At 41.4% G+C, this 12974-nt stretch overlaps 1 protein-coding gene across 5 annotated transcripts in view; it reads left to right on the plus strand.

Moving 5' to 3' along the window:
• ldb1a (LIM domain binding 1a) overlaps nt 1-10851 on the plus strand; it is a 35315-nt gene extending 24464 nt beyond the window's left edge. For 3 of the 5 annotated variants that reach the window (XM_086092625.1, XM_086092624.1, XM_086092622.1), the window contains exons 7-12: nt 2835-3007; nt 3085-3207; nt 3284-3361; nt 4731-4854; nt 4959-5197; nt 9583-10851. In XM_086092625.1, the coding sequence (XP_085948751.1) occupies nt 2835-3007; nt 3085-3207; nt 3284-3361; nt 4731-4854; nt 4959-5158 (698 nt within the window). In that variant the 3' untranslated portion in view covers nt 5159-5197; nt 9583-10851. The other 2 variants (XM_086092623.1, XM_086092626.1) reach the window with 2 other exon arrangements.
• Nucleotides 10852-12974: the final 2123 nt, after the last annotated feature.

The following is a 12974-nucleotide window of genomic DNA, read 5'->3' on the forward strand; positions in this document are numbered from 1 at the left end:
GATAGTCTATATGTAACTGGCTCATTACAAATGTGGAATGGACCAATTAAAAAGTAACAATTAGAGGGAAAAGCTGAAATCTTATATCTATATCCACTTAAAGCCCCCAGTGGATGGAATATATTTTCACCGGTTCATCACCCGTTACACGACAACGAGGCACTCTAAAACGGCAATACCAGTGCAGAGTCTAGATTTCAACAGAATTATTTTCGCTGCACAGACTGAATGCATATGAAAGGCGCCGGCCACGAAATATCCAGAGCAACAAAAAACAACAACAACAATGGCGCCTGCTTTACTTCAGGGATGTGATTTTTCCGCTAATTCGCGGAATTCCGCTTTTTTTATCTCCAAAAATAAAATGTTACAATTTTTTAAGTGGTAAAAAATCCGATTTCGTCTCTCGACAGCATTCCATTTGAGTGTTTCCGTAACTGAAATGAAACTGATCTTGCGATTGGCTGAAGTCTCCGTGTTGACCAATAAACGCGCTTGTTATAAAGGCATAGGCGTATGCCATTGTTTGTTGACCAATAAACGCGCTTGTTATAAAGGCATAGGAGTATGCCATTGTTAATTTCTCAGACGTTTTTGCCGGGTGTTTAAAGAAAGATGTCCGTGATCGAACGCAAAGATGCTCCGCGAGTTAAGGAAATTGACAAGATCGTAAAAAACAAGTTTCGATGGGACCGGTTAGAGAAGGATATATCTACAAATGTTGGAAAGAAGACTGTGACGAATTTGTTCAGTGACTTTATTCGGAAGATCGATCGTGCCGGGAAAGCGCTTTGCATTTGGTGCCGTGATACCGTTGACTATGGTGGGAGAGGTTTCAAAGCTCTTGAAAGTCACGCAAAGAGCAAAAAACACGTGAAAGAACTCCAGTCAAGAACAACAAATTATTCCATCGCTGGAAGTTTCGGTGCCCAAACGAAAACTCCAAAACTTTACGGCCTCCATCCCTTATTGACATCACAATCGGAAGCGGTAATAGAGAGACGTGATCCACCCCAACAACCTGTACCAGTTGCTGACAGAGTCGTGAATTTTGAGGTCGGTGGTAAACTTTTCAAATTAATCGAAATCAAATTTTCGAAAATATTATAACGTAATAAAAATGGCCATAAATATTTAACATGGTTAATCATTGACACAAACTCAAATGGATGCTGCATGTTCGCACTTTTCAGGTTTCAATATGTTGACTGTCTTGATGTATGCAGTTACAGAGATGATCTTAGTCAATCATGCATTCGACGAATGCATGATTGTGTTTTTACCAGAGCTTGCTGCATGAGGTATTTTATGTTTTTGTTATGCATTATGTATTAAATTAAGAATGATTGATTAAATGATTTATTGCATGGTAAATATATATGATGATATTCTCAGTGATAGTTTTTAAAAGCAAAGGCAGTCCAATGTTTTTGAATGTGACTGATTTTGAGTTGACTAAAACTGCAATTTTATATGGGATAGTTCAATATACATTGAAAATTTATGCTGTTGTTTTGTCTATTTCTTTGTCATCTGAGTGCATTGAAAGTACTTAAAAACACGGAAAACCCATGAGCTCTGGACCTAGCTGAGTGCCCGCGGCCCCCAGACCCCCGGCTAAATTTTCAGATAATTTCACTTTGGTCAAATCACATCCCTGTTTACTTGTATGAAGAAGAGAGGTCGGGGAGGAGATCCTGCCCCAAGTGGAGGAGTTTAAGTATCTTGGGGTCTTGTTCTCGAGTGAGGGCAGGAGGGAGCGGGAGATCGACAGGCAGATCGGTGCAGCGTCTTCATTGATGCGGGCTCTGTATCGGTCTGTGGTGGTGAAGAAAGAACTGAGCCAAAAGACAAAGCTCTCGATTTACCGGTTGATCTACGTTCCTACCCTCACCTATGGTTACGGGCTGTGGGTTGTGACCTAAAGAACAAGATCCCGGATACAAGCGGCCGAAATGAGTTGCCTCCGTAGGGTGTCCGGGCTCTCCCTTAGAGATAGGGTGAGAAACTCGATCATCCAGGAGGGACTCAGGGTGGATCCGCTGCTCCTCCGCGTGGAGAGGAGCCAGTTGAGGTGGCTCGGGCATCTGGTTCGGGTGGCTCGGGCATCTGGTTCGGATGCCTCCTGGACCGGCGGGAGGCCCCGGGGACGACCCAGGACACGCTGGAGAGACTACGTCTTTCGGCTGGCCTGGGAACGCCTTGGGATCTTGTCGGAGGAGCTGAAGTTGAAGTTGAAGTTGAAGTGGCTGGGGAGAGGGAAGTCTGGGCTTCCCTCCTAAAGCTGCTGCCCCCTGTGACCCGACCCCGGATAAGCGGTAGTAAATGGATGGATGGATGGAAGAAGAGATCCACCATTATTCCAATATTTAGAATCCAATTATTAAGAGAATATTAAGATAGCAAGAAGTCTCAAAACTTCTGACATGAAGTCATGAACTATCCCAAACATTACCACAAACACCAGAGCTGTTTCCTTTTGGCCCTTTCGCGGAGCCATCTCACAGCGAGTTCATGTCGGTACGCCCATCGCACACATTGCCACTGTGTGCGTTGCTAATGATTGATGATGCCGACCCGAGAAAGTGAAAAGAAACAGCTCCTGTGTATGTGGATTTTGTGTAGCTGTCCGTGACCCTAATGTGAAACGCTACAGAGAATGTGTGGCGGGAAGACTATATTTGACTGGTATGTCATTATTATAATTATGAACATACCGGTAATTAATTTTAAAAGGATCTAATGTAATACAATAATTTTAAGTATTTTTGCTCAAATGCCCTAAAAGTTGTTGTTTTTTCCACATCACAGTGATGTCTTGTTTTTTCTTTTAGCCATTGGTAGGACGTTGATTCCCAGATATTTCCGAAGCATCTTTGAGGGGGGCGCCACAGAGCTTTTCTACAACCTGAAGCATCCGAAGGAATCTTTCCACAGTAACTTTGTGTCTCTCGACTGTGACCAGTGCACCATGGTCACCCAGAATGGCAAACCCATGTTTACACAGGTCTGGCCAGTGTTTCGACACCCTTCTTTTTATTGACTTCTCAAATTAACTTCTTTTTTTTTTGCCTCCCGGTCAAGGTTTGTGTGGAGGGCCGTCTGTACCTAGAGTTCATGTTTGATGACATGATGAGGATCAAGACGTGGCACTTCAGCATCAGACAACACAGAGAGGTCCTCCCCAGGAGCATCCTGGCCATGCATGTGAGTGTTCGACCTAAAACAGCAGTTTTTGTGCCTGTAATTTCCACTTCTTATTTTGTCCAACATGCTCCTGCAGGATCCTCAGATGCTGGATCAGCTGGCTAAAAATATCACCAGATGTGGGCTGTCCAATTCCACACTCAACTACCTCCGTGTAAGGAAGTTTGCCCGTAATGGTGCTCATCACTGCTAGATTGATTAATACAGTGAAACCTCCACAATTGAAGCCCCAAAACTGGTCAATTTTGGAGTTTAACCAAATTTTTTGGGAAAACTGCAAATTTTCCTTCTTTTTAACTCTCAGCTTAAGTAACTAACATGCGAGTAGAGTAAGAGGCCATGCTAACTTCTAAGCTAGCATGAAATGTACAATAGAGCAGTGAAACACCTGAAGAATGAGTGCTTAGGTGGCACAGTCACTAACAGAAGTGTGAACCACATTGCAATGGACAGTAATAAGCTATGAATAGCACATCAGAAACGTGTCAATCATACAGCAGCACACAGTAAGCACACATGTCTGAGAACTGTAAATGAAACCGTACGTGCCCGGCTTTCTTGTCTAACATCAGTGTGACCTCAGAGATGGAATTCTGGAATAATGGTCAAAATTTCCCATCGACGCGCTTCTAAAACTTGTTGAAAGTATTAGCAAAAGAGTTGAAGCTGTAAAAGCTACAAAGAGTGGGCCAATGTAATTTGGCAATATAGTGTACTGTATATAAATTAATTTTGCCTATACAGAAGTTCACACAAATAAACTTAATATTAGAGCTGTCAAAATTTATCAACAAGTACGGTAATCGATTAATCAACAACCATTTTAATAATTGAGTAATCGTTTGGAGCCGTTTTTTTTTAATGGAAAATTGTCCAAATCCTCTGATTTTAGCATATAAACAGTAATTGTTCACTGATTTCTGTAGTCCTTCATGAAAGAAGACTGGTTATCTCATGTGTTAATCAAAATAAGACTTTTGAAAACATCAGTTTTTACTTTAGAAACAATGAACAAACCGGTAACAATCCCCCCTTTTTTAAAATTACTATATGAATAAGAAGTACAAAATAAACGCCAATTGCTGGTTAATAAACATTAATCAGGGAGGGAAAATGCTTTTTTTTTATCCAAAATTATAATCAATCATATTAGGTGAGTAATCAATAGATTAATTGATTTAAAAAATATTCGATAGTGACAGCACTCTTAATATTCCAAAAATTTATTAATTTCAGCGATTCCTTGGTATTGCTCTTCTCCGGTCTCTGTTACCTTCACATCTTGGTGAGTGTTAAAATGCGTCTTAAAAGATTGGCTGTACCGTTAATGAGGTTATATGATGCTGGCCTTTGAGCCTGCAACAAGTATTCCAAATAGGGAAAAGTGTTGGACGTCGACCAGCATCACAGAACGGATTATGTTTGATTTTGGAGGTGCCACTGTCATGGGCTCAGCTACACATTTAGTCATCAGCCATCATTTTTTGTTATTAATGAAGTCCCCAAAATGATATCTTCTTTAGCTTTGTGTGATATTGGAGCCCATGCAAGAACTGATGTCAAGACACAAGACGTACAGTTTGAGCCCCCGAGACTGCTTGAAGACTTGCCTCTTCCAAAAGTGGCAAAGGATGGTAGCACCTCCAGGTTAAAAAAAACAACAACAACAGCACTACTACTCTCTAGCTTTAACCAAAAGTGTAATCAAACTCAATAATAGCTAATGGTATCCCCTTATTGTGCGCCTTTAGCCGAGCCTGCTAGACAAGCACCAAACAAGCGACGGAAAAGGAAGGTGTCGGGCGGCAGCACGGTGAGCTCTGGTGGGGGCGGCAATAACAACAGCAACAGCAAAAAGAAGAGTCCAGCCAACAGCTTCTCACTCTCCAACCAGGTACCCGTTAGCATGGCATCTACTTCACCTTTAGGTGCAGCAGCAAAGGTCCGCTGAAGGTTGTGATGAAGATGGAAACGTAGAGCTCATCTGGAGGTGGGCTTTGTATTGTTCGGAGCCTGGGCTGGGGGGAGATAGCGATGAGTAGTCACAGTCATCTTCATGTTTTTTGTGTGTGTATGTTTTTAATAGCAGTGTTGCTTTGCTTTGACGGACTAAGCTTCTGTAGTGCACATGAGCCACACAGCGCGTTGTTTGGTTGAGACCCGAGGTGGAATGAACCCCCTTATTCACGATTGTATTAATAATACGGCATAACCAACAAAGTACCCAAAAAAAAGCAGTTTACGCATTGAGGATGGTTACTAGAAATGTTAATTTTGGGGCCATGCTAGAGGAGTGGCTAGCTAACAGCAGCATGGTGGAAGATTCCAGTGGAGTTCCCACAGGCAGGCGAGGCTCATCGTTGGGTTGACGCCGGACGAAGCAGGATGATAAACTTCTCTAGATGATGCAAAGAAAGGTCCGTGTCACTATAGTCTTGCTGACAATTGCTTTCCGGCGCATTGCTTTCACTCGTGCCGTCCTACCTCTGATGCAACCCCCGAAAGGGGAAAAGTCCCTCGTTGATTTAAGGGTTGGTTAGTTCTGAGATTTGGTGTTCAAATCTTAGCTGCGGTCTCTTGATGAAGAGTTTGCATGTTCTTTCCTGGACTCACGTGGCTTTTTTTGCGCTTACGATGGCTTCCTCCCATTTTTTTTTTAAAACATGCACGTTAATTTAATCAAAAACTAAATTGTCCATAGGTGTGAATGTGAACTTGAATGGTTGGTTGGTCTGTAGCGTATGTTCCCTGCAATTGGTTGGTGACCATGTCCAAGGTCTACCCTGGCTTTGCCCACAGTCAGCTGGCTCCAGGCTCTATGAGAAAAAGTGGTATAGAAAATGGATGGATGGATGTTCTTAGCTTTCACCCCCGGCCCCTTATACAATACAGCGACAAAGCCTGAACGATTGGGCCTCTTACACACAGTGTGCACATTGGCCAAAAACAACACGCGATAGAACACGTCCATTCAGACAGCCGTTCTGCCCGCCGTCCCCACCGTCGTTCGTATAAAGGGGATAATATGTGCCGGCCCTTACTGTCCCCTTTAGGACGTGATGATGGTGGGAGAGCCCACCCTGATGGGAGGGGAATTTGGTGACGAGGATGAGCGTCTGATCACGCGACTGGAGAACACGCAGTTGGACGGGGCCAACGGCCTGGAGGATGAGGACAGTTTCAGCAGCTCGCCAGCACTGGGGTCACACTCGCCCTGGAACGGCAAGCCCCACTCCAGTCAGGAGAGCAAGAACGACAACTCCCAGTCGTCCCAGTAGTCCCCCCTGCTGGCTATTAATGGAGGCAGGAGAGTGCGGGGAAGGCAGTTGTTTTGTTAATTCAAAGTTGACTGCCGCAAGAGTGAAAAGGGAGGGGTGTTCCTTCATGGACTAGGCCAGGGTGGGCAAAATATGGCCTCCAAATTTTCAATCTGGCCCGCCAAGTAAGAATGTAGACATCCCCCCCCTGAAAAAAAAAATGATGAAGTAAAATGCATTTATTTAATAACCTTAATAAATAATAAGAATAATCCTATTAAATCATTTATTATTTTGTAAATAACAAAAACAACTTTGTACAAGTATTCATTCATCCATCGATGGTTCACCAGAGCCTATTCTAACTGACTTCGGGCAAAAGATGGGCAACACCCAGGACTGGTCGCCAGTCAGTCACAGGGCACTTAGAGTTAGTCGCACTCACCGTCACAGAGTGTGAATTGAACCCACGCTGCGTGCACTATAGTCAGGCAAACGTACCACTAACCACACCATCAGTGATGTGACTAATAGTTAATCAGTTATTAATAACAAATCAGTTTTACGTAAAATATGAAAATATTAGTAAAATAAGCAGTTTGAATTATATTATATAAAATAATTGATTAATGGTTAAATGAATTAAAAATAGTCACATTAAAAAAATTTAGATTACCGTAACTTCCGGACTACAAAGTGCACCTGATTAAGTCGCAACAACTAAATTAAGCGATAAAATCAAATTTGTACATATATTAGCCTCGTCGTATTATTAGCCACAGCTTTCCGTGTTATAACATGGCTTATTTCCAAGAAAAAATGCCACAGATGGATATTTAAAACATCTTTTATTCTTTATTATTATAAACATTAATTTACCTAAAGATGCTTTGTGGAGGTTTTCACTTTTTGTTTTTACTCGCAACTGCCACCTCTGGTTTAAAGCCTAACTGCAGCCTCTGTCAATTTTTTTTCTGTTTTCTTGGAGTCTGAGCTGGAGTTTGGGCTGTGCTCTTATGTTTTTTTTTTTTGTTTCCATCCCAGTGGTGTCGTATGCTAACACTAAGGGGCATATTCTCCGGAATGCTTATGTCAGAAATGGCGTGCTGCTGCGCAGATTTTTCCATCGACTTAAGTGTCGCTACACACCTTCATGAAATGTACGCACTGTGGCTGGGCGATATTTAAGTGAGGGCGTACCTTCTCAAATCTGGCGGTGCACGTATTCTCCCATAGACTTAATCATCTTTCTGCTTTCGCGACCAGGCTGTACTAAGGACTAGCGCCTCTTGAAGGTCAAACATCATATTGCACGTTTTGATTCAATTAATTTCTTATATGCTCCACTGGTGACGGCTGCGTCACGCTGAGCGGCTGCCGAATGCTGGTGGCATTCGGAGTGTTCTGAAAGCGTATCTTGTAATAACTAGTCATTCTAATAGTGTCGCTCGTGACTTTGATTTTTAAACATTTGTTTTATTTGACATGCTGGTTGTGAAATCCACACAAGTGCAGCTCTCGCGTGTTTGTTGCTCGGCAACGCTTAAACAACGGCCGGCTCGCTCGCTTTTTAACTCCAGTAATGGAACAGCTCCAAATATGTATTCAGTCATGAGCACAGTACTCTGATTAAATTACTTGTATTGTATTTATTTAATACTGAATGCAAAAAAAACAACACACACATGCGCCATCAAAGTAGAGCCGCGCGCATGTCACTGACACTGGGGAGTTTGAGGACGATCAGTATAAGTTCCGGATCCATACACAAGTCAACTTCACATTTGAAGTGTGAATGATATTCCAAATGGCTCTTTATGGAATTCAGGTCTCAGGAAAACTCACTTCTTTGGTGGCATCGCAAGGTTTCCCCGGTTACGCAGAGTTGGTGTGTCAGAAGCCGAGACGGGAGAAAAGCTGCTCATTTCTAGTGTGTAATGAAGGCGCGTAAGAAATTGACTTAAGCGCAAACAGGAGAACATGCCCCACAGGGACGAGCATGACATCCCCCTCCACCACTCCAAACCTCCCCACCCTCAAAAAACTGTGGAGTGTTCGCCTCGAACACTCAACACTGAAAGGGGAAGTCTAACCCCCAAAAAAGTGTGTTTGTGGAATAAGAGTTAAGCAGCAAAATCCAGTAATTTTTATCAGTATTAGAAGGCGGCCATTTTGCCACTTGCTGTTGAGTGAAAATGACATCACAGTTGCTTCAGGTCTCAGATAACAGCCAATCAGAGCTCAGCTTCAGAAAACAGGTGACCTGTGTTTGCCTGAGCAACTGTGATGTCATCTTAAGTCGACAGCAAGTGGCAAAATGGCCGCCCTCTGGGATGGATAAAAAGGCTAGGTTTTGCTGCTTAAATCATATTCCACAAATGTAATATTAATCAGAATGTCACGTTTAGACTAGTGAGGTCACCGTCACATATAACATATTGTCAAAAAATGTTTATGGTTGACTTCCTCTTGTAGGGAAGATACAAGCTGATAGGCGCAGTCACAGCTAAAAAGTCAGGGCTTTTTGTATACATCTGGGCATTGGTAGACCATGCATGATGTACAAAAAGCTTTTCATATTAATATTTTAAAATGGATTATGATACATTTATTTCAATAAACATTTTACATAATTTTTCTTGAAAACTGCAAATGACCTGTCCCCTGGGTTTGTTTTAAAAATCTAATATGGCCCTTGAGCGTAAAGTTGGTCCACACCTTGACTACTGTAGGCGGTCACATGCTCCCTCACATCGTACTTGCTCAGTGGTGCTCAAGCCCAGCCCTTGTCTGCCCAGGTGCATTAGGCGGTGAGCGTCTGTGTTTAGCGTGTGCGCGCTCACTGTGAAACCACAGATGTCCCGTCGTCCCTAAGCGCTTGCGACGGCCGGCGTGCTCCGTGGGTTCTTGTTCCAACCTCGGGTCTCTCAAACGCGCGTCCACCTCGGCGAAGTACCCCCTTCGCTGCTTCTGTTGTGCTCATGTCATAAGAGAAAGAAATAACATCATTTTTTTGTTTGTTTGTTTGTGTTGCAGGCTGCAGAAAAAGTGTTTGCATTCTTTTTAGTATCGGAAATTCCTCAACCGCTTTATAAAACTCAATTATTTGTTTTTGTAGGACCTGGTTGGAACAAAAACCTGTACAGTGCCGGAGCTTGAGGACCGGAGTTGAGAACCACTACGCAATCTCAAAACATCTCCAACACGCACACACATACACACAAAATATCTGTTTCATGCAACATTTGGGTACTGCAGAAAGGTGGTACGTCGCATGTCTGGACAAGATTCGACGGGAGTGTGTTTTCATTTTCTTTCTTTTTAAAGTAAAAAAAAAAAATCCCCAGAAATATTCTTTGCACTGTTTCACAATTAACTCCAGTCTATTTTCTTAATAACTGTGTTCTTTTTTTCTTCCCCTCTTTATTGCTGATGTAAGAAGTGTAAACCATCTGAACCTTGCAGTATATTCATGTATAAATATTTGCTGTTAGACCTTTCTTCTTGTGATGGTAATAATGTGAATTGATATAGAATCCTCCATCTTGTGTCACACTGTCAGTCAATCAAGGCCAGTGACTTGAACGCTCTGCTAACATGGTGGATGGCAGGGATGGGGAGCCTTTGCCCAATGAGTTGCAAATTAAAAAATTAAAAAACTCAGTCGAACATTAAAAACAAATGCTCGTTGTTAAGATAATTTTTTAATGGTTAGGTCATTTTTTTCCGGTCATGTTGGTGGACCTTTTCAAGTCCCCCAACAGGCAAAAGGTGCCCCACCCCTGCAGTATGTCAACAAGGCCTGCTTTGTATGCATTGTCTCGTTGTCGTCTTCCGTCCTACCCGGGGAGGGGGGTGGGTGGGGGGTGCTCTCTGATAACGGAGAATAGAAAACATCCCAAATTTGCTACTCAAATATTTTAACACATTTTGACACGATTGTAAAATAAGAAAAAAACAACTTTTGTATTAAGTTTCCCAGAAGGTTTTTAATCCTGATTAAAGAAAGCTGCAGACCAAGGAGCTCCATGTAAAGAATCTTTCGATATCAACCACACTGCGCTGTTTGGTTTGAAAGAAGTATCATTTTGTTGGCTTTACTTCTCATATTTGTGTCTGTGCTTGTATATTTTTTAGCTAGTTTTTTCTGTAAAAGTTATTCTATGTCTCCCTTTCCTAGAACTATAAGAATCTCAATTTAATGTAAAGAGATAAAAGCCTCTTTAAGGTTTTGTTTTGTAATGTGATTTTTAATGGTACAATCACAGATACAATAATTCTGAATTTCTGGCCTCATTTGAACAAACTGTATTTATTTTTCTATGTACTGATATGCTGTTTTCAGTCCAATACACCTGTTCAGTACTGATCTGATGAATAAACAGTGGAGGGGTTCTTTTTTTTGGGGGGGGGGGGGGGCAGTAAATGCTGGGGTCCTTTTTTTGGTCATACAGTGCCCTAGGGTCTAGGCTACAGCCCGATTATTCACACATACAAAATAACTATTATTTGTTGTTGTAGTTTCCCAGTCCATCTGAATCATGTATCAGATGTACAAATAAAATAATCAGTTAGATGACTTTGTTATGACTACAGTGTTGTCTTTATTTACTATTCATGTTCACGTTTTTAAGATGCATACATTAAGGTGCGTCACGAATGGTGAGATAATGTGTCACCAGTGTCTAGATAAGTTATTACTGTTTATTAGCCCTACTTATGATAAAAGTGGGCAACTGCATCAAAACGGGGTCCCCGGTTTACGATGGCCTTAAAATACGGCATTCCAGGTTCTGATCATAAGTGTTTTTTGGGTACATATATGTACTATTATTATTAGTGCGAGAAAAGTACCTTCTCAAAGTGTCCCCTCTAGTGGTGTGATTTAAAAAATAACCCGACAGAGTCGTTCACATTGCATGTTATGGCGGGTTAACTTGTAATCCATTTAAAATCTAAAATAACTTTTTCAACCAGTTATTGAATATTTAGGTAACATTTTTAATTATATGCTCTACATGAGTTATTTAGGTAGTTCGTTTTCCTATATTTAAGAGCAGTAAAAATGTGCTTACAATAACATTAAAAATAATTTTGAAGGAGCAAAACCTCGGCCTCATTCTTTGGTCAACATTTTAGACTGTTACACCACCACTATTGTATTTTAATGTTGGTTGGCCTTTTTTTGTTTTTGTTTTTTTGAGGCGGTCGTAATTGTGACGTGAACTGACGACACGCCCCCAAACTGAATAAGCATGTATTTGATATTTTACATGTCGGGATACAAAAAATAAATAAATAAAAATAAATTATATATATATATATATATATATATATATATGTTACTGCCGGTTGTGAAAATGATACAGCAGACAAAAATATGTGTGGCCTTCAAAGCAATTAGCTAATTTCCGTTTCAGTGGGTCGTATTAAACGTCATTAAGACAGGACATTGACCAATGCGTGACGGGGCGACGTCACACGGAGTCCAGTTGGTTCTTGACCCATTCGCTTATTTTATTAGCGCAGTTCAGGTTGTACCCCGCCTACTGCCGAGGCCAGCTGGGATAGGCTGCAGCACCCCGCGACCCTTGTGAGTAATAAGCGGTTAAAGTTTTCTCTTACTTGACAAGCTAGTCGGCAAAGAATACAGTACGTAAGAAATTACAAGAAAGGGACGCTCCTCGAGAGGTAGCCCTATAGCTGAGTATGAGAGTGACCAACAACAAACATTTTTGTTCTCGCACGTATTTCTCAAACAACATGATAGTGTTCGTGAGGACGTCTTGGTGTTGAGTTGGGAAGTTTTCAGATTTTACGACCCTGAAAATTGAGACTAGGAGGCTTAACACTGGAAAGAATAGTTGACTAAACCGCAGTTTCTATCCGCCATCAACAGTTTAACTACCTCTCAACTCAACAAGTAGTGTCGTTTAGGGTATGTGTGGGTAATGTGACCGTATTTTAATTTCCAAGAAAGAGGACACTCGGCCCAGCCTCGAGATACATAAATGCTATTCAAATGTTTACTCAAAGGTTTAACATTTTAATGTCTGCCGCCTCTGCATGGGTTGTTATATCGTCCTTAAAGGTTAACTCAACACCAAATCAACTTCTTTTTCTTTTCTTTTTTTGCTGCTGATAAAGTGTAGAAACTGGTGTGTACAAATGCTGTCTACATGTCCTGGTCATTATTTTGACATTTTAGTGCATGTTTGTTTCTTTTCTTTTGTTGAAATACATTAACCTTATTATTGTATCAACATAGAACGAATAAGGGGTAGGACTAAATACGTCTTTTACTTCATCCTACCTCTTTTGAACATACAAACTATTTTTTTCTTTCAACTTGTATTTGATACTTTTACTGTGTTTTATGTTTTTTTCATGTTTATATGTTCAATTAAAAAACATAAACCAAACCAAAAAAAACCTTGAATTTGAGGCAAAGTCCGCGTGTTTAGCGCCATCTTCAGGTAACACAATGGGATAAACTCAATTTGGCTGTTT

Source organism: Leptonotus elevatus, chromosome 13 (genome assembly GCF_054856555.1).
Source record: "Leptonotus elevatus isolate MCC_2025b chromosome 13, RoL_Lele_1.0, whole genome shotgun sequence".
Classification (NCBI taxonomy): domain Eukaryota; kingdom Metazoa; phylum Chordata; class Actinopteri; order Syngnathiformes; family Syngnathidae; genus Leptonotus; species Leptonotus elevatus.